This window comes from Haliaeetus leucocephalus, unplaced genomic scaffold (genome assembly GCF_000737465.1).
Source record: "Haliaeetus leucocephalus isolate CR32 unplaced genomic scaffold, Haliaeetus_leucocephalus-4.0 Scaffold687, whole genome shotgun sequence".
In the NCBI taxonomy this organism is placed as follows: domain Eukaryota; kingdom Metazoa; phylum Chordata; class Aves; order Accipitriformes; family Accipitridae; genus Haliaeetus; species Haliaeetus leucocephalus.
The window spans coordinates 3981770-4003633 of NW_010973123.1; the positions used below are offsets into that span (position 1 = coordinate 3981770).

At 51.5% G+C, this 21864-nt stretch overlaps 1 protein-coding gene across 1 annotated transcript in view; it reads left to right on the forward strand.

The window, feature by feature from the left end:
- Positions 1-21864, forward strand: part of CDH23 (cadherin-related 23) — a 205391-nt gene that overhangs the window by 112679 nt on the left and 70848 nt on the right. Inside the window, exons 11-13 of the mRNA XM_010580010.1 lie at positions 1335-1523; positions 10181-10330; positions 11135-11293. Coding sequence (XP_010578312.1) covers positions 1335-1523; positions 10181-10330; positions 11135-11293 — 498 coding nt within the window. The remainder of the gene's footprint in view (positions 1-1334; positions 1524-10180; positions 10331-11134; positions 11294-21864) is intronic.

Consider the following 21864-nt stretch of genomic DNA (forward strand, 5'->3'; position numbering starts at 1 on the left):
CCTGTCGTTGTGTCGTGTCTGTGGGGGGGGGGGGGGGGGGCAAAGGGAGAAGGAATTACCCCTCTTGGTCTCAGGCACAGGTTGTACTGTGGGGCTTTATGCATGGGGAAGATGTCCGCATCCGTCCCTGGTATCTCTTGGTTTGGGATTTTACAGTTTCAATTCAGTAGAAATCAAGAGAGGGAGGATTGTCTGGTTTTAATAGGGACAAAAATATCTGTTTAATCTTGGAAAGGTTTGTGAATCTGAAAACTTGCCTGTTTTCCTGCCTGCATGATAATGGAGTTCCAACTATATTCTGTTGATCTGATAGATTTTTATTTCCTCTCCCCACAAACTTTGCATCCTCCTGCAAATGCCAGCTCTCAGTGTCCTGCATCCCCAGGACCCAAAATGTTCTCTGCTGCTCTCGTCCTGGAGCACGCAGTGAAAATACAGCTGGATTGCTCCTTGTTCGGATCAGCCTGTTCTGCTGTTGTGTGCAGAAGCGGTGAATAGCAATGAGCCGTGTGGGTCGTGTTAATGTTGCTTTTCTGTGCCCACAGCAAAGCAAGATTATCCAAAGGACAAGAGGAGGGACTCTGCTTGAAAAGGCTGTTTCACAAGTCTTGCTTCTCTGGCAATAAAATCTGCGCTCTTACATTTTGGGAAAGCTAAATTAAAGTCCTTCTTGAGACAGAGGTGTGATACGGAGTCATGACTCAGCTCTGTATTTAGACACATGTTGCCAAACCTATTTTAAGGTCTAAATCTTGTTTTTCTCTGTTGCCCTAGTTTTCTGTCCCTTCGGTAGTACCGGGGTGGTTAGCTGCCTGCTCCTGGTTCCACCTCAGGAGATGGCAGAGGAGAAAACAGGAGTGCTCCTTGCTCCCTCATGGTGTCCCTTATTTTGAGGTCTGTCCCCCACATCTCACAAGGCAATTTTTTGGTTTAAATGCTTATGGCAGGGAAATCACCTACTCATCCCCTAATGTGACTCTGACAACCTGTTGCATGACAGGGGCAAAGGAGAACTTGGCCACAGCCATCCCAAGGGAAATGTTAATCCCCTGGGAAGGTTTGCAAGGGTGCTGTGGGTCTGAAGCATGGGTGATGGAAGAGCTGGGTCAATATCTGTCTGTGTTAATGGGTCAGCAGTGTGGAAAGGTGCTCAAGGTTAAGGGGCAATGGCAGAACCGACTGAGCATCCTTCCTTGGCAAAGTGGAGGAAGTAAAAGCTGCAAGAGTCTCTAATCACAGCACGCGCACCTTCTTTTATATAAATTTTTTGAAAAATACTTCTGCGTTTATTCTTTGAAAAATAAAGGCTGCCCTGTTGTTTTGTCTCCTTGCAGGGGACAGAGCTGAACGATGACCGCACACCGTCTAATGCCACCGTCACCACCACCTTCAACATCCTAGTCATTGACATCAATGACAACGCACCCGAGTTCAACAGCTCGGAGTACAGCGTGGCCATCCCAGAACTGGCCCAGGTGGGCTTTGCCCTTCCCCTCTTCATCCAGGTGCAGGACAAAGACGAGGTGAGGTATCCCCTGCCACGGGCGCTTCTGTCCATCCTTTGTAGGGTAGCACTGGTGGGGTTTTGGGGGTGCAGGGAAGGCTAAGTCACTGATGAACCTGTGATGACGTGCATGGTTATGTCCCGATACCCACTTTTTCAGCTCTTACTGCTGCCGTTGCTCTGCTTGCTCGGTACCCCGAACGCAGGTGCCCTCCCCAGAGCGCAGGCACAGCATGTGCTTTAATGCAGTCAGGATGGCACAGCCACTGAGAGCCAGAAAATAGGATTGCGTGGGATGCTGATTCTCGCCCGCTTCTGAGGGGTCTTGTTGGGCAGTCCTTTGCTGGTCTGTTTTAGAAAGGGAGGAGGTTTTCTGCTGGGCTCCCAGGGGACCTGCCAGGGAGGGGAAAGAAAGGACCTCTGGGCTTTCTGCCCCAGTGGGGACGGGTCCCGCTGCTATCAGGGAGGAGGTAAGAGATACCCGCTAGCGAGGGGCTGGAAGAAGCATGGCGGGGACTGGGATACCAGTTCATCACCGCAGACGAGCCGGGAGCACTGGAGGCTTGTTCCTCCCTTGTGTTAATGGAGCTTGTATTTGTTACGCGCCGGTCCATGCCACGTAGGGATTGCAGCATGTTTTCCAGCCTTGGGCTTGCAGCCTTCAATTACTCTGATTATTCGACTTGTGCAGTTCACGTCTGGCTGCTTCTGTGTGCCGGTACCCTCCAACCCCGCCACGCTGTGTGGTGTCTGCTTCAAACAAGTGCTGACACCTCATGGTGAACTTTCCAAAATCCCTCGGAAAGGCTCTGGCTACAGGCTGCTACCATCCCTATTCTTCTTCAGGCCAAGTGAGAGACAAGGGGAGAGGGGTTGTCAGAATAAATGGTAATATCAGGATGTTTTCCTGATGCTTGTGATAGCACCAAGGAATATGAAAGGAACATCTCCCCCTCCCCACCAAAATCCCAGTGGGTCATCTTCTAAGATGCCTTTTCTGGATGAAATGATGGATTTGCTTTTCCCCAGCCCTGGGTGGAGTCCACCGTGTCTCGTAAAGCCACCCAGAAACCCCATTTTTTTCATGTGAAGTGATTATGACACAGAACTAATAATCTACTTGTGACATGATGTCACCATCCAAGAGTTATGACTTCAGCCTGAAGAGGTGCAGATGAGCTATTAAGCAGATAAAGAGACTGTTTTTTCTTGAAAATGTCAATTGCTAATAAAGAAGATATGGATATGACAGATGCTTAGGATAGTTTCTGAATAGAGCCGCTGTCGTGCTTTCTGAGAGATGTCAGCAGATCCGTTCTTGAAGGGCATTGTAACACTCCTGTTTGTGCCAGAAGGATGAAGAATCTGTCATTATTTCTGGTTAAAAGCTCATTTTACTGGAGTGACTCCCATTCAAGAATTCACTTTTCAGCCTTGCTAATTTTAAAATGGGAGAATAAAAAATAGCCTTGCCTTCCCAATCACGCCAGCAAAAAATAGACTCATTCTTTTGATGTATTTCTTTAACTTCCTGAGATTTCCCCAAAAGAATTGGCTGAGATTTTTAAAACTGCTGAGAGGACCTCTTGCACTAAGGGAGTCTGAAGGAGTTTTACGGTACGTGTCTTTGGAGACTGTCATATTAGCCTGGATTGCTTTGACCGTAGCATTATTTTCACTGATAAGAAGCACAAGAGAGCTGATGTCTCGGAATATCTGGAGGGAGGAAAGTTATAAGCAATTGGTTTTTTTTTTCTACATTATCCTGCGGTGGATCTTTCTTATTTCCCCTTGTGGGTGCTTGCAAATGGATTAACCATCAAGGTAGCACTTTGGGGGAAAAAAATGGTGAGAGGATACCCAGGTTGTGAAAAAGATGTATATGAGATAGAAGTGGGACTGCATCCGCAGCCAGGCTTGTTCTAGCACTGCTTCCCAGGCAGTGTATTTATAGAAGTCACAAGACCCCCAAACTTTCAGTAAAACACTTACAGAAAGGGAAGATAGTTGCCTGACGGTGATATTTTCGATGCTCAAGTACCTCATGAGAGTTGCGAGGCTTCTACAAACCATCTGGATTTGAGGTTGAGATGGCACCAGGCTCTCTCAGCTCTCTGTGGGTGCAGGGGTGGAGGGATGGGATGATGAGGACCGAGGTCTTCAGGCAGGGATGCGACTGAGGACGTGGCTGACAAAAGCTATTTTGCCAGCACGGCCTTCATGCTGGAGATGACACGATTCATTTGTGTAAGGGGCAAAGGAAAACAAGAAGAGAATTATACATGTCTCCGGGGAGAGCAGCTAAATAAATAAATGAGAGCAGATGGATAGAGACATGTGAAATCAAAGCTAGAGTCTTCAGGAAGATCATTTTACTTGAGTTTTGTCTCCTGCCTCCCAACCTATGTCGTTAAGTCCTGGGAAAGCCCCTTGGCAGGTCGGTTTCTTTCTGGATCCAAGCCATCCACCCTTGTTCTGGCCCCTCCAGCAAATTTTGAAGCTGTTCCTTCAGCCCCCACGCTTGTTGAGGTCCTACTTGGATGGAGCAGCCCACGCCTGAACCTTGCCCCACGCAGGAGTCCTGTGGAGTTGGGCGGCCTCGGGGAACCTGCCTGCCGTCGCACCCCGGTTTTGTCTTTGTAGAGCTGGGGAAAGGGGTTTCACGTGGGTCTGGCCCTTAAAACACACTGCGTAGGCTGCCAAGGCCATTAAACCAGAAGGTGTTTTGTAACCAGGCCCACGTGGCCTTTTTAAATGGTGGGGTTTTGGTCTTTCTTTCTTCTGGTGTGTTTTGCACAAACTTAAATGATTGCTTTTTGAAGGAGTTAGATTAAACGATTCAGCAAAGCACTTAAAAATGTATTTACATTGCACACAAGACCACGCTTGAAAGCATGCGCTTGAATTTACCTCTGTGTTTAAGCGCCTTTCTGGAGCTCGGCTGGCATTAACATCTCCGACAAGGTACCTAAGCTTGGTGCCTCCAAGGAGAAAACAGTTCCTCTGAGTCTATCCCTTGCAAACTCCCAGCTGCCGTCCCTCAAACTTGGTCACGGTCTTGCTCCAAGAGGAGGTGGCTGGGGGTGCGAGGTGGCATGGGGAGCATCTCAGGAGGATGCACCCAGATTGAGCTGAGCTGACCCCAGATGTGGATTGAGGATGCAGCCAAGAGGTGTTCAACCGGGTGTGCTGGCTTTTCTTTTTGCATTCTCTACGGCTCGTCTTTTTGCATTCTCTATCGAAAACACTTGAACGCAGGAGAACTCGATACACAGGGTTTGCACAGGGTTTTGGACCCGGCCTTCTATGAAGCAAGAAAAAAGCATTAACCACTGTGCAGCTGAGTTTCTCTCTCTGCCAGATAGACAGCAAACCAATTGAATACCTTTCCAAAGCCGTTTGAGAGCTGTTTATGAAAATCTGTGAAAGTTTCCCCATATTTAGACTGAGCCTACACTCAACTGGACACCACCGAAGACCAGTATGTATATACACTCCCAGGCTGGGTTTGGATTCTCCTTTCATTCACGTTGCGCTAGATCAGCAGGGACGAATAAATCCTGTGTATGAGACGGAATATTAAAGCCTTGAATTACCTACTTTTGCAGCAAGGTTGGTTTCCAGGTTGAGAGCAAAAGCCCCGAGCTGTGGAACAAGTTTGCGTTAATTTGGAGGGCTGGTTAGCGCAGGCTCATCAGCTCCAAGGCTGGCTGAGGTGGGGGACATGGATATCCTTTCTGGATATGCTGGTATTTTACAGCGTGGTGGCTTGATGCGGTATTTTGGGGAGAAGGCAAGGGTTTGGCCATGCAGGAAAAGGAGCAGGGCATCCCCCATTTGAGCTTCCTATCACTGCAAGATCCACAAAGGTATATTAAGAGAAGCGGCAGCGTACTTTCCCAGGGCACGCCAGAGAAACCAGCTCTTCTACCGTGGCTTTCACTTGATTTTCCTTGACACGGTTGACTGAAGAGGAAGAAAAGGGCAGAAGCTGTATAAAGCACAAGTATGATGGTCTGACATTTTAAAATAATTTTGAAGCAATTCTCCAAAATAAGCATATTGAGGAAGATAAATGGGGACTTTAAAAAAAGAAAATCCAGGCCATGGGAATACACGGTATTTGTTGCATAAAGCTACATCAGAGACTCGTGTAGGGATTTTGTATGTGCCCATGCGTGTGCAGGTGCAATATATGAATCATCCGTAGCATATATATGCATATGACAGACACGTGCACTATAAATATGATCTACACGGCAAGGAACTGTAAGGGGAATTGACGGCGCTTGAGTATTCTCTCCCAAAAGTGCCAGCTGCCAGTCGGGCTGAATTAGATTTCACAGGGGTTTTTGCAATACATGGAATTCACCAGCAAATTACCCTTAAAGAGGGAAAATCAATCATTTGGAGCAGAGATAAGCTGAAGGCGAGGCAGCCTCGGATTGATCCCGTCTGTGCAAGCGTGTGTGGAATTCAGCAGATAACCTGGGGAGAGCAGGGAAGGAGAAAACTCCTCCGGGAGGGGGGGCGCGGGCAAGGGCTGACACTTAGGACAGACAAAAAGATGTGAGAAAAGCGATGCCAGTGTGGAAAGGAGGATCAGAAATGCTGGGGAGCGTTTTGCTCCAGGCATCCTGCATCACCTGTGACCACAGTAAGGTCCTTAGGGATGGAGGGGGCAAGCGCCCGTGCCCAGCGAGCCCTCAAAAGGGTTATTGATGTTGTCGTGCTTGGGTGCTGGGTCGGCAATGGGTGCTGGGCAAGCAACGGGTGCTGGGAGCCTGAGCTGGCTGGCTGGGCAGGGGGAGAGAGGCAGGCAACTATGGAGAGGCTATTCAGAGCACTCGAGTTAAATGCCTTCAAGTGGGTGGAGAGAATAAACCTCTTTATGCCTTGTGTTTTCAAAGGAAGGATTAAGCATTATTTGTCTCTGACTAACTAGAACCAGGCATAAGGTATCCAAGCCGTACAAAGAGGTACTAATTGCTTTTTTTAAAAAAAAAAAAACCTCTCTTTTTTTTTTTCTGTCCTCCTCCACCACTCCTGAACTCTCAGCACTTTCCTTTCTTTGCAAACTTGCCAGAATGAGGGATATTAAACACTCCTCAGCTTTTTGTAGGTAATAGCCCGTGCTTAGAAAGTGGCTGGGAGGAAAGCTGGAGTTACACTGAATTTTGTGCTTTGGAAAGGCGGGGCTCTCCATTTTGGAAAAGCAAGCTGCAGCTGAGCTAGGGTAGAGGGGACCGAAGGCAGCCCTGTACTGAGTCAGCATGAAGAGAAGAAAACTGAGGATCCCAGGCTGCTTTTCCTAAATCTAGCTCGCTTTGTGCTGAAAATGATTGCAGGCCATCAATCTACCTGGGCACCTCGGTGATTTCAGGGAGTGGTATGGTTGAGGAAGGGGTTGTTTGCTTGTCTAGGGGTTTGGGGTTGTTTTTTTTACTTTGAGTTTTAATGTAGTCATTGCTAAGCGATGCTAAGTACTTGCTTTGGCTGGTAGAAGGTTGAATAATTTCTGAAGCGTTTCCATGGGTGCTCCCATGGGGAAGGGGCTGGGTGGGAGCAGGAGTGATGGATGAAGGCAGTGGGCAACGCTGGGGGAAAAAGCAGGGATAAAGCTTATGATGCATCCTCAGTCAAAGCTGCAACAGCTGATGTGGCTGCTTCTGGTCTCCTGATATGAGAAGGGATTCCCTGACTTGTGGCGAGCCATGCCCTGTGAGCACGTCTTGCGGGTTGGGAGAGCAGACTTTTGGCCACGATTCATAGCAGGTGCATGAGCAGGTCCCACGTGGTGCCTGGGACTTTTGGAGGGACACACGTACCCACCTCCTACCATCTCACAGTCTCACACCTGAGCTTCTGCCTTTGCCTGCCAGTCCGTGCTGTGCTAGCTGTGTCCAGGGACGGTCACCCCTCTGCTCCAGCCCCCTGGAATTTAAGACAGATATTGGGCACGTGGGGCTGGCAAACAGGTCCATCACAAATGGTTCAAATATGAAGCATTTGGGGTAGATCAGTCAGCGGTCGCTTTTTTGGAAGTCAGGTATCGGCATGAGGTTGATGCCGGCATTGTGGCAGCAGGGACACGATGTGGCTCCTATTACACGCTCCGAGAAATACACACACGAAGAACAAAGTAATAATTACGCCCAACTGCAGCTACGATTGTCTTTTAGCTGAATTGACATGAAATTTCCATCAGTTGCGGCGTCGGCTACGGCTGGGAAGAGGTTTGATTGCCGGGAAGGAGGCAGCGGGCAGCAGAGTCGAGCCGCAGCGAGCGCTGGCCCCGCGCGCTGGCACGGGATGCGATGAGCTGGGAGACGTGCGGCCGTGTCCCGGCTTTGTGCAATAGCGAACTTTCCTCCGAAGCCCGTTTCTTTATGGCTCAATTTGTTTCGGATGGAGGGTGCACGCAGACAGGTTTATTATTGTAGGGTTGCTAAGCTTTGGCAGGCTGCTCGTTCATTTATGCCTCTAAAGGAAGGCAGAGGAGCCAATTTCTTTTCAGCGATGGGGAAAAAACTCGAGCAGTACGGGAGCTGGTGGGTAAGGGGTTGGAGCAGGAAAATGAGCAGGTAAAACAGGTTGTGCACCGATAGCACACCCATACATATCCCGCGCTCATCCTCAGCACTGCAAAGAGATGATGCTCGGCCGTGAGCCCACCACTGCGCACCGGGACTTTAGCGAGCCTGGGGAGACAGCGCTTGTTTTTCTCCTTCACGAACACGTTTCAGATCTGTTGTTTGCTGTGGGTGGCAGGAGAAGGTAGGAAGGGGTGAGGAAAATGTAAGCAGCTCCCCGTGGCTTCCTCCGGAGAGGGGGCTACTAGCTGTGAGCCGGGCTGAGCCAGCCCCTTCTGCTGGGCAGCTGATAACAATTTGAATATTCAGATTTGCTTTCAGCCATCCGCAGGGGGTTCACAGGCTCTGGGAACCAGGAGCAAGGAAAGCAGCATGGGGGCAGAAACAAAAAAATAAATAGCCGAATAAATATATGAATGGCAACTCGCAGCAGCCCTCCCAAGAAGCAGATGTATTCCCCTTCTCCAGACCTCACGTGGGGAGACTGAGGCACTCGAGGGGCTGCTAATTAGGGATGGTGGGTATCTGGAGGCTGATCTCCTTCACCAGCTGGAGGGGAATTAATCCACCTGGTTCTCTTCCCACAAATACTTGGGTTTCTTTTGATGTTTCAAGTTTTATCTCATGCCTCCAACAAACTCTCTCCTCTGGCTTCCAAGAAAATCCTTCACATCTCGCCGCCACGAAAGGTGCTTTCGTGTACTGCAGGGAGGGCCCTGGGAGAGACACCGAGGTCTTGGCAACAGAGCTGGGCAGAAATTCCTCAGTGAAATGGCTTTTTGTCACTGGTGGAAAATGATCATCTGTTATAAATTGGCATCGTAAGGATAGGGTGAGAAATAACAACTTGGGGAGTGATGCTTCCCCCTGCCATTTTCCATACCCTCTGCTCCCTCCCTCCTTCCCAGGCTGCATACCGGTGTTAGGGAGCATCCTTCTCTCATGCCGGGATTGCCACTTCCCAGCTTGCCAGCAGAAGAGTTTTTGGAAGGAGCTAAGTCTGCCCCGAGATGGGTCCTTTTTGTTCCCTCTGTAGGGATGCTTGCTCTCCATCACCCATTGCCGGGCTCCTGAGGCGGTGGGTGCCCTCGGGGCTGGCTCGTGTGGCTCCGTGGGTGCCCTCGGGGCTTGCTCCTGCCGCGGGCTCTAGCAGAGGTGCTCAGCTTGCCCCCCGCTCCACGGGCTGCTGGGGGGTGCGAGGAGGAGGGCAAGCGGGGATTCTGCTCGTGTCGCTGGCTCTCAGCGGTCACGCTTAGCCAGCTTTTGCTATTAGTGCCCCTTCGTGCATTTAATTGGTCCCTTTTTCTGATAGGAGGGAGGTCATTCGGGGAAAATTGGAAATTCGGCTCTGGCAGCTTCTGAACTTGTTTTTCACGTGCTCTGCTGGGTTGTGCTTTGGGAAGGGGTGCCGGACCCGGAGCGAGGGTCCTAAAATGCTGCTGTCGGTATGTCGGTGGTCTTGCTGCTTTGCTGACCAGGTCTTGGGAGAGGATGGGTTTTCCAGTTCCCAGTTTGAGGCATCTTACTGGAAAGAGCCCGCTGCACAGGAGAGGCATTCACACTGTGCTCCCCAGCACGAGGCAATGAAATCCCGGTGTGTGATACCCTGTGCGGTATGTGGATCTTGAAACAGTAAAAGGATTTTCCCTCCAGCTGTGTGCTGTGCAGGTTCATCCCAGGGTTGCATTCCTTTCATGTGCACATGGATTTTGTATAAAATGAGTGCACATGAAAAGAAGATTTATAGAAATCACATGCATTGTAACTCAGTAAGCGTAATAAAATGCAACAAAGAGTGCTTAAGGTTGGTGCCGAACCCTATGCCTCGGTTAACCAAGCCCAAGCAGAGAAACACTCCCCTGTGTCTCTGGTAATTGCATTTTTACATGTCTGAAGGCAAAGGGCTGTGCCCAAGCTGCTGGCATTAGCAGCTTTGCACCTGATGCACAGGCTTTGCAGTCGGGTCGGTGCTTTTGTCCTACGCTCACCCCCAGGCTGGCCCTGGGTGCCCGCAGCCTTACCCCGCGGCTGTGCCGGGTCCTTCCTCCTTTGTGGCTGTCAACCTTCCTCTCTCCTTTCCCAGGGACCCAATAGCATTTTCGAGGTTTACCTGGTAGGCAACAACTCCAACCACTTCATCATCTCGCCGACCTCCATCCAGGGGAAGGCGGACATCCGCGTCCGCGTGGCAGTGCCGCTGGACTTTGAGACCATTCCTCGCTACGAATTTTCGGTGAGGCTGCGCCCTTCTGCTCTATGAGACGTCCATATTTTTAAGAGTGACAATTAACCAGGCTTCTCTCTTCCTCTCTCTAATCCACACTATGAAACTCCGGAGCGTTATAAAATGGCCAAAAAAGGGAAATAATAATAAAGGAAAAGGAGGAGGTGGGGAAGAGATTTGCTCTGCGCCTTCTCTCTCTTTCCAACATCCAAAGGCTCAGCTGCAAGAGCTTAAGCAGAGTGCTTTCCCCCTTGCTATGTCACAGGGCTGTAAAAGCTTTATAGAGCTAAAACTTTGTTTTAAGTGCACCTATCAGGCACCAAAGCTCTCCCCAGCCTCCTGCTCCAGCTTTGTCCCGCTCTCTGCCTGAGCTGTAAATTCTCAAGGAAGGCAAAGCAGGCTCATACCACACCAGCGGTGTTAGTCCTGGCAGAGGGGCTTTCATGCGTCAGTGGAGAAAAATGAGCAGAAGCCTTCCTACCCTTGCTCCAGGCTGCAGTGGGGTGGCAGATCCTGGTTCTCCAGTTTGCCAGGCAGAGGCTGGGTCTGTTTGGGGCAGGTGGTGAAGGATGTTTGGCTCGCCCAAGGGCTGAGGCCATCCAGAGTTGAGCAGCTCCCAGGAGAGAGAAGGGGCTCTTTTCTATTTTTTTTTTTTTTTGAGCATCCATGCTTTGGTGGTTAGCACTGAGCTGGCTCATCTGGTGAGGGAGCTCGGGAAAGCATTATTTTCTCCATTAAGGAAGAATAGATAACTCTCCCAAGCTTCGCCAACAGTGTCTCCAACCCACCCCTTCGCTTCCTCTCTCTGCCCAGCTCTTTGCAAATGAGAGCGTCCCGGACCACGTCGGCTTCGCACGCGTGAAGATTAACCTCATCAACGAGAATGACAACCGCCCCATTTTCAGCAAGGCCCTGTACAACATCAGCCTCTTCGAGAACACCACCGTGGGCACCACCATCCTCCAGGTCCACGTGAGTAGGAGCATCCTGGCTCTCTTTGCCAAGCCCTTGGCGTGCATGTGGCTCCGTGGTGCCCGTCACCAAGGGATGGGCTGGGAAACCCGGTAAGAGAGTGGTGGGAGATGCTGGTGGTGGGGTGGACTGTAGTCCTCCCGTGGGCTTTTGGAGCAGACGTCTCGGCCTTTCCTGGTCTCTGGGAGATGTGCGTGTGGTTTCCACCACACGTGGAACTCGAGGAGAGTCCTGCGCTAAAAGGCCTCATTGCAGACAGCAGCTTCTCCTGCAGATACTGATCCCAGTGGTCACGGTCTTGCTTCTCCCTCCTCCTCGCTGCATGGGATCCACTGAGTATTTCAGTTGTGTACATGGCTTGTGTCCCTTTACATATTCACTGCCTCTTGCTTACCTTACTTATGGGAAAAGATGCTCTGGTACTACTGAACTTGGTCACTTCATCGGTGAGAGTAAACGCCCGACATTTATCTTTCAGTGTGGGTTTTCTCACTGCCCTGTTTGGAAGCATCATCTTCCTCAACTAAATCAAGGTCATTTGAGCTAATAAAAGGGTGAAGGGTGGAAAAAGAGGGAAATGATTGTATTTAGCAGAGTGTGGTATTAAATGGCTGGCAGCAGAACGGTGGTGCAGCAGACAGAGGTGGTGATGATAGCAGAGTATTTCCCTAGGGCTCATCCCTTCCGTGTGGGTTGGTGGGACCACCCAAAATCCCTGGCGAGAAGAAACATTTCCCAGGGCGCGAGGGCGATGTCGGTTGATGTCAGTGCCGGTGTGGGGCACAGCAAGAACCAGAACAAAACCCTGCACTGAAAAATGATCAAAATAGAAAGCAAAGCTCTGCTGGGATGGGAAATATCAAAGCGGGGAGCGTCAACACCCCTGCTAGGCTTTGAGTGCCTTACTACCGCTATCATTAGTGGTAGATGAATTTGCTTGGCTCCCTCTCCGGCTGCCCTCCCGGCCCCCTCCTTGCCCTCGCTCTCCCGGGACGCAGCCCCTGCTCTCCCATCCGCACAGGCGTGCCGATCTAGAGAATAAAAGCCCTGACAAAAGGGTTGGGTGTATGTGCCTGTGCGTAAGTGTGTTTACTCTACAAACAGATGGTGTGAAACTGTATAGAGCCCCCGAGCTGTTCCCATCTGACAGTTATTAATATTTCAAGCAGATGTTTAGCTAGTCAGGCCATCAGACACTAAACAATGAGATTGTTACTGCAGCTCCTCTTTCCCCAACTTCCAGCTATGCCAGCGTTTCGGAGGGAACGCAAAATGCCAGGAGTTGAATCTTCTATGATAAATCAGAATGGATGCAATTAGTGCTGAAATCCAGATTGCCCCCCCAGCTGATCCCAAACTTTTAACAACCCTCATAAAGTACCAGCTCCTCCTGCTGCTGCTGCTCACCTTCGAGATGCAGCCCTCTGCTCGCTTCCGTGGCACTGCCCGTCTGTGCCGTGCCTCTCCAACTATCCCACGTGCCGCAGACAATGACTCTGCTTTCCTTGCTAAGAAATTCCTCCTTTTCTTTTTTTCCTTCTTTTCCGCTTGCCTGGAAGCTCTTTATGGGTATTCCCCCAGAGGGGTTAGGGATGGGTTTTTGAAGAAAGCCTGGCCAGCCACATGGAGTGCCCAGTTCTTTGGTGGCTGCTGAATGACGTCCTCGTGAGAGGAGACTTTTGTGGGCTCCCCCCCTTGCTCGGTGCTGCAAAATGCCCCTTTGTGCAAGCAAGTGCAGGTTTTGTGCCACGCGCTTTGAGGGGTGATTGGTTTCCAGGATGCTAAGGACAAATCTGGAGGTTTATGAGGTTGGGATGAACAGGGGAGTGCATGGGCCAGGTGAGCGGTCGCTGAAGGATGGCAGAAGCCTTCCCACCAGCCGTTGCTGGAGATGGCCGGGCGTAGCTAAAACCGCAGGGGCCAAGGCAATAGGAGATCACTGCTCTTCTGCCCGGCCCCACGTCCTGGGGAAGGAGGAGAAGTTCCTCCCAGCAGCCCAGAAGACCCTGGGCTGGTTGCCCATCTTCCAGCGAGCGCTTCCCCACTAGTGCCCCTTGGCTGTGGGTGGTTGGGTGGGTGTAGGCGAGGGGAAGGGGTTTCCTTCGTGACCCGGGAAGAGCAGCGAGCCTGCCCTGCCGAGCAAGCAGGCTCCTCCCTGCCGCCCTTTCCCCACTGCCCTCTGCTTGGCCAGCTGAAAATGGAAAGGCAAAAAAGAGAGCAAGCAGACTTCATTTGCGGTGACAAATGGCCATTCGTCTCTGCAGCATTTCAGCTCCTAATGTCAGTGACAGGAGAGAAACATTGCCTGTTACACGTATAAATCAACTGTAAAACAACCCGAAGTGCAGGCAGCCAGCAGGGACCCAGAGCCGCTGCCTGCTTTCCGCTCTCTGCCTCTTTCCCTTTGCCCAGAGAAGCGTGGACTCGGATACGTGCCCCTACGGCTTCCCGGGCAAATCTCGGTTACTTCCCTGGCACAGCGCAGCCTTGTCTGCCCTCTAAGACTTTTTTGTCTGCCCTTTGTTCTCTATTTTGCATTCCCTCTGTCCCTCTATCTGTCCACGAAAGGCATTTATCATATAGATTCAGGTAGTCTTTTGCTTGCACGAGGACATCTGGAGGGTCCAGGCTTCACAGGAACGGCTCCTGCACTGTGCAGGGAGCCTGCAATATGCCCAAAGGCAGCCTTCTCTCCTGCCTCCATGCTCTTTACCCATGGGATAAGTCCCTTAGGCCAGAGATTGCTTCTGTGTTTGCTTTTGTAGAGACCAGCATGAAGGGGTCCTTACTCCAGTCAAAGCTTCCAGGTTGCCCTGTAACATAAATTACTGCGGTTTGGAGTTACACGTGCATTGTAACCCAACGGCCAAGCGGAGGGAGGAGGAGGCCGTCTGGGGCTCTGCAGTTGTTAGTGGCCTCTCCCCATGCAAACTTCTCTTTTCCCCTGCCCCAGGCCCTGCTGTGCAGGGGAAAGCTGGGCTGGAGAGGCTCAGAGGTCCTGCACAGCGGCACGCTCCTTCTGCAAGGCTGGTGTAAAGCAGGGAGGTGACCAGAGCTCAGCCTGAAGATATGGGCATGTTCTGCCCCAGCTACCAACAGATATTGAAATATTATTTTTTTTCTGAAACAACTGGCCATGAAGCCTTTTAATAACATAACAGAAAAGGTCAGAGAAAGAATTTCACACTTCTTGAGCAAGCAGGCAACCAGTATAACTTCATGCCTTCCAGGAATGAGAGGCAGCGAGAACATACAGTGAGCCCTAAATTAACTGGGGTCTGCGACCCCCCCAGCCAAGTGCTGCCTGGGCAGTCAGTGGCTTTCGATGGGTGCTGGCTTTCCTAATAGTGGGGAGCGGGCTGGAAGACTGTGCCCTGGAGAGGTGAGGTGAGCAAGGGGGCCAGCTCCAGCATGGGGCTGTGTGCGATAGGAAGCCCTGGGGAAAGACAGTGCTCGGGTGGATGAAAGGCCATTCTTCTGCTACAGCCACGATCAGTGTCTGCGATGGGTTTAGCGAACATCTTCCAAAGCAAGTCCCAGCTACTGGTTTTCTCCTGGGGTAAGAGGAGCAGGAGAGAGGAAAGTATCTCCAGCCATGTCTCTCGCAGCTGAGAAGCCCAGTAGCTGGAGGAGAGGATGAGTTGTTAGACTAGAGACCTGTCCACATACCTCAGACCAGATGGAGGATAAATCCATTGCAGAGAGGATCAAATCAATAGGCAGACGAAGGAGGGACAGATAAAAGGGCACGGTCCGACATCCACGCCACTATCTAACAGTATCAGTACAAGCCTTGCGGGAAGCAAGGTCTGGCACAAATGGTGATGTTCCCAAGGCAAATCCCCTCCGCAAGGAGAACAGCAATTGCGTGGGAGCAGGGAGCGAGGGGGGGAGACCCAGAAGGAATGCCCTCTGCTTTGGGATGGAGCACTGGGCAGGGGGTGAGGTCCAGGAGTAGGGAGGATCTGGTGGGGCCAGTCCATTAGTCCTGTTTGAGTCCAGAGGCAGCAGAAGCCCTCAGGTATGTGTCCCCATGCTGTTGCTCCTCTCCGTCCTGCTCCAAGCTGCCTCGTTGCCGGCAGCAGGGAGAAGTATCGCTGCTTCGCAAGTCCTCGTGTAGCACGGCAGCTGAGACAGGAGCAGAAAGAAAAGTCTCAGGGTCCCACACCCGATGGCTGTGAAGAGGACTGATGCCGGTCAGGCATCAGACCTAGTTGCTCAGGTCTCTGCTCCTTCCTTTTCCAGGCGTGAAGGGTTTGAAAGCGGTGCCCTGGGCTTGCATCCCATTAGCTGTGGTGGGGCTCCCGTGAGGAGCTCTTCTGTGACCCGGGGAGGGGGGAGAGGCATTGGCACCAGATGGAGCTTTCAGCTGGGAAACTTTTTTGGGTGGAAGAAGCTATGAAGACACGGCCTTGCTTCTGGGGTCACCGAGACCCAGCCCAGCTTTCAGCAAGCTCTCCCCAACAGGGAGAGGAGCCGGGGGGTTCAGGCCAGCATCCCCTCCTGTCCTTTTGGTGATGCGCTGGGGCTCCGGCACCAGCCGTGCCCCTCACATGCGATGGAGGATGCTTGGCTGGGAAGAGCAGGGAAGGTGCGAGCGTGTGTCTGCGCCTGTGGCGTGCCCAGGTCCTGCCGCCTTGCGAGGCTGCAGGGTCTGAGCGCCGTGATCGTGGAGCGGAGAGCACGGTGCGCCTCCGAACCTGCCTTTGGACGCTGCTGCTTTGAGAGCAGCTGCCGTGAGCTGGCGTCAGCGTGGTGCCGGCTCCCCAGAAGCCAGGGATCTGCACAGTGGCGAAGGCACGTGGCTCGCTCTCCATTGCTGATGTATTTGCTAGACCTGGAGGAATGAGGAAAGGGCCTAAGACAACCCAGCAGGAGGTAAGAATTAAGGGGCGGGAGGTCTCCTTAAGCTCCTCATACACTACATATCTGCACAGCGAAGTCCTCCTGAAAAGCTCTGATAATCAAAATCATTATTGCCCAAACAAACCAAGAGTAACTTGTTTTTAACACAACAATGCATTTGATTTGCCTTGAAGGGACTGGAGAAAAATGGTTCTCCGGGGAAGTATGGAAAGTAATCCTAGCTCCGTGATCCCTCCTCTCTGCTTTATTTGCCCCAGCCTGGCTTGGCTGCGCAGGCTGGGATCGGTCGCTGCCGGCTCCATCAGCCGGCCGGCAAAGCAGGAGTGAGCTGGGGAGGCTGCTCGTGGCTCCCTCCCAGCCCACGCTCCCTGGCAAATGGCTGGGATGAAGAGGTGGGGGCACAGAGGGGCTTGCGGGGCGTGCATTACCCGGCTGCCCACCTTCTATCTCCACACAAGTTTCTCCCAGCAGAGGCATTAATCCCTGCAGTCCCCAATGCTCTCCCGCCTGCTCTTCCTTGCTCGGGCCAGGTCAGACAAGCCAGCTGCCCGTTCAGGCACCTCTCTCAGGCCAGCCGCGCTTTAAAAATAAGATTAACACCTCTCTGGGATGGTTGTGTAGAGATTTGTCCCAAATGCTTGCTGAGTTAGTGACTGCCTTCTCCCTGGAACCTTATCCTCCTCCATCCGTACCAGGTCATGCTCTTGGTGTCCTCCTTACGCAGAAATCCCTCTGCTCTGGGATGGTGCTGGGTTTCTCCCCAGGACAACCACCCTCAAGAAGTCTGAAGGAGTTCCTGAGACTTTTCAGAGCTTTGAAATGTTCCCCCCACACACGACATTTTTGGGCAAGCCTGCTGGTGTGCTTTCCAGAGTTATCTTTTGCAGAGCCTCGGGAATAGTTTGAGCATCTCCAGCAGTCTGCAGACCTCAGACTATAAACTACGGTGCCCGATTCAACCATCAGGCATTGATTTCAGCGTGGGAATGATTTTCTGTAGCTTGTGGTATGCAGCAAGGCAGGTAAAATAAGCACCGTGTTCCCTCGGGACTTGATAACCTGAACCTGTAAGGCAGTCTTGTGCTTTAAAAAATGCCGCTTTCCTTTTTTTTTCCTGAGTTTCAGATTATAATTTTCAGATTATAATTTTATGGAGGGTGGGAAGAGACATTCCCTCTGTCTTTTTTGCTAAAGCATTAGCCTGTGTATTCTTATATGTGTGTGTGTGTGTGTGCACGCATATATATATATATATTATTTTTAATATATATATATATTCTGGCTCACATTCCTGAATAGTCCTTTTCCGCTACCCTCCATGGGTTGTCCCCTCCCTGATCACTGTGCCCAACACATCCATTCATCTAGATTCTTGTCTTCCCCCTCCCTGCCACTGCGCTTCCTCAGGAGAAACCTTGTTAGTAAGAGCCTAATGAAGTAAATGCGCTAATTAACCTTCCATTACTCCCCTCATTAAGGCAACCTTTAATTTGGTTGGCAAAGTTTCTCTCCTTTACCACCCAGCTGTCAGTTTTCTTCTGCTTCTTCGATCTCTCTTTGGCCTCGCATCGGGGATGGGAAAATCGATCCTGGCCTGATTTTCTTTCCCCTTCTTTCCAGCCAGCTGTAAATGCCAGTCAACAAGAAAGTAATAACGTAGTTTTCCCACCCTGGGAAGGAGAGTTGCAGGCATCAATAAGCACCTATTTAAAATGCAAATCGCTTTCTCAATCAGCCATCAGCCTGCCGCTGGTGGGGGCACGGGGATGTCGTTATCCGTGGGCTCCCGCATCCTGGCGCGGAGCTTTGCAGCGGTCCTGGGGTGGCTTTGGGGTGCCTGGGAGGGTTGCATCCCTCCGGCTTTGTCTGACTCCAAGTACACGTGGCAGACGCGGGTGGGATGGGGCTTTGCAAACCTGGGGGTTTCCTCCGGTTGCCTGTGCAGCCTTCGGGTCTCACCCCACCCTGCGTCCCTCCATCCCTTTGGCCAAGTGCACCCGCTATCCCCTAACATCTGCCTAGCTGCTGCTGTCTTTTGTCTCTTGATGATCTCCAAAGCTTTTCTTTCTCCTTTTTCTTAGAGGAAAAGTGAATGCTGGGGACAGAAATAGCCCAGGATAGCGGAGGAGCTGGCTGTAGCTTTGAGCTGCTGGTGGGTGAGGTGCTGTGCCAAGGGGCTCACCCCGAGCTGTGTTTTCTCTCTCACGTGGTGATGGTGACAGTGTGGACCAGCCTTCAGGGAAAGCCTACGTCATTCCCGATTTTGGGAAGCTTGCAGGGAGTAAGGAACATAGCCAGTCAGAGCAGGGAGTGAGGTGGGGAAATACCCTGCAAATTGATGGATGGATGAAAAGGCTTCCAGGAATGAGCACGCTTTCAGCTTCTGCAGGGAATCAGGTGGGAGATAAACCATTCTCTGCCCCATCTGTGGCACCTGGTGTGCTCTCCCAGCATTAGGACCAGAGAGTGGTGCAGCCCAGCATCTCACGGGGCATCACTGGTCAGTAGGACAGCATTTCGTGATGCTGCCATGAGGATAGCAGAGGGTTTCTCAGCCTTTTCCAGTTGACTGACCCTCTAAATTTTGCTCAGGGGATTGAGTTTGTGTCCTGCTCCTGCTTTGCAGTAAGTCACCTACTGCACCTATGTTAGAAGTAGTTTGCACCTCCTCTGCCTTCCCGCATGGGTTTGGGGAGTACAGGATAATCAAACACTGGGAGAGGAGGACTCCCAGGTCAGATTCCATCCTTTCTTTTTGCTTGAAGTGAATGCAAAATGTACCAGAAAGCCCTTGCTGGAGAGCGTGAATGCCAGGGAGAGCTGGGTGTTGCAGAGGATGGGCTCAGGAGGAGGACTCCCAGTCACAGGCTGGAGGGACTTAGGATGTGACCTCTCTTTGGGGCAGCAGTAACAGGGTGTGCATCCTTGCTGGGAAGGCTTTGGCCTGGGCATGGCAATAACGGGGTTTTACTTGGTCCAGGTGAGAGCCAGGGCAAGGCTCGGCCTTGGAAGGGAGGTGGCAGAGGGGGGGCTAATTTCTGATGCCCGCCAAGCCTGGACTTTGTCCCTCCCTCCAATCCTTCTCCCCTCCCCTGGCCCACACTGGCTCCCCTGGGGAGCTCGCCCTCCCCATTAGCATCTTAATTGATCTTGTTGTTCTCAATCACCCCAAGTGCTCCGACTCCGGCTATGCTTAAACAGAACAAAATCTCTTCCAATTTCCCCACTGCTTAAAAGAAAATTGAATCCTTTATCTGCAAGAGGAGAGGAAAACTGCAAATACGTGAAACAGTAAATAGTTAAATAATCAAAGCAGACAATTCCAAATTGCCTGGAAAGTTAAACATGAATGGCTTGACCTCTTCCTGCATGCTTCTTGGTTTTTTTAAAAAGTAAAAATATGCTTGCACTCCTTGTTCCTGTTAAATATTCTTATCAATCCAGCTCTGTAAATAAAGGGAAAGGGAGGAGGGAGTTACCAGGTAGCAGCGTGATTGACGGATCTGAAGTCCTCATCTTTCTGTCAGGGCCCAGTGCTCCTTGGCTGTGTTTATCTCTTTAATCTAAATATCAATCCGTAAGACCAAAATGGGGTGGAATAGGAATCATGACAGCCTGAGCGCTGAGGAGAGAGACACTTATTGCAGCTTTTGCAGCCACTCCCTGTCCTGATGGAGCTGTCAGAATAAATGCACAGCTAAAGCACAGAGGTGGGAAAAACAAAGCAAAATCACAGCCCCCCCTTTCCTCAAAAAAGCCAATCCAGCCCATGAGATAGGAAAGAAAAACACAGAGCAAATGCAGACCTGCTCCTGTCCAAATTGCATCCTGCAAAGCACAAGCAGCGCAGCAGGTTTCCCCTCAGCCTTCCCAGTGTTCCCAGTAGGAGATGGGTTTGGGTGGTTTTCCCTTGCTGCTGGCTTTGCCTGGTGCTTTGGGCGGTGGCTGGAAGATGAAGGGACAGTTTTTCCCAAGGTGACGCTTGCTGCCGTGTGAACACGCCGGCTTCACGCATCCTTCTCGGCAGTCCCTTTAGGGCAATCGCCGTCTTCACCTCTATATGTCCTCTCCCAGCCTCCGCACCTCTGAGCACGGGCAACTCATTGTGCTTTCCCACCAGCAAAGCTCCAACAGAGCCACTTCCCCTGGGATTTTAATCTGTTTTCCAAGCTGGCTTCCCCCATGCCCCTAGCCCCCAAGTCTCTCCCAAAGCAGCCAGGACTCTGTTTCCTCGAGCAAAGAGCTCCCACGCGAATCGGCACCCAGCGGGTGCCACTAGCTGAAGCGATGCTGTGACAGAGGCAATGTCACCCTGTGGACAGATGACCTCGTGCAGCCCCTCATGCTGCTGAGGAGCTGCTGTTGGGGTGTTAAGGGGAGGCTAATTTACCTAAACAGGGCATTTGGGAGCCACGAGATGTGTAAATCAGCCTCCTGAGATCCATCGCACCGCCCAGAGGCCACTTCTGCCTCGGGCTGTAGGCTCTGCTTGATCTTCCCATGGCTGGCTGCTGTGTCCTATAACCAAACCTCTTTTGGTATCTCTGGTCACAGGAGTAAAGCTAAGGCTCTCCATCCCCTAAAACACCCTTGAGAAGCGGCTGCTTGTTGTCTGACTTGGATGTAGTCTCCAGCTCCTGGGGAGCGAGGATGTTGTCTTCCTAGAGCTCATCCTGTGGCTTCTGGACCACGGTTTTCCTTGGGCTGAACAAGGAGCATCCCCGTTGCTCTCTCTGGGAATGCCTTTGCCTGGTAGGGATGTGTTTTGGGCTTGCTACCCCTTGCTGACAAACTCAAAAGCCCGTTCTCCGGCTGGGTTTGCTTCACACTCGGAGCAGCCATGGGCTGCATCCAGATTCAGGGTGAATTATCTTCATTCCTGCTGGACAAAGGTTGGGCTTTGCCGTTCCCTTTCTCCAGGCCAGGATTCAACAAGTTTGTGTCTATCTCCAGGCAAGGACTGGTTCGGCTTTTCCCTCGTCCTTCCCTTTCGTCCCCCCTCTCCCTGCTGTGCCCCAGATGATGCGCGTCACCTGGTTGAAATGGAGTTGCAAATGGTGGGAGGCGCAGCTAGCTTCCAGGAGCTCTTGCGAATACTTCAGAGATCATCGGGGATTTATATTTCCTCCACCAGACTTTGACCTTAATTTCTTCCATTTTGCTGGGCTGTAAAATTCATTAGAGACCCAACAGTAAAGTGATTGAGATGTCAAGCCAGGCAACTGTGTGGTTATTTAATCTATCAGATGTGCCGCTTGCCATTTAGGTGGACAACAGGAGAATATGAAATCAATACGGTTCATTAGTGGAGTACTTGTGCCCAGCTCCAGCGTGGAGCTCCAGTAAAACCCACCGAGGCAGGCGTCTAAATGGTCTTGGTGTCACCTTGTGCGGTAGAAACCCACGCTCGAGAAGCCCGCTTCTCTCGCTCGAGGGCCATTCTTCGTCAGCTCACATTTTAAACCCTGGTCTCCAGCCATTGCAACAGCCCGGCTACAGTAAATTACTCCCTGCTAAATCAAGGCTGCCCAGGCAAGTGTTAACCTCGCTCGCGAGGAGCTGACGTTGCAGGGGCCCGCTGTTATAAAACACAATCAAGGAGGCTGTTGTTTTCCCCGGTGGCTGGCAGAAGAGGTGGGGAAAAGCTCTGCAATTCCCAGGGGGGTTGATTGGCTATTTTTCCCCCCCCGAACCAGGTTCAGCGC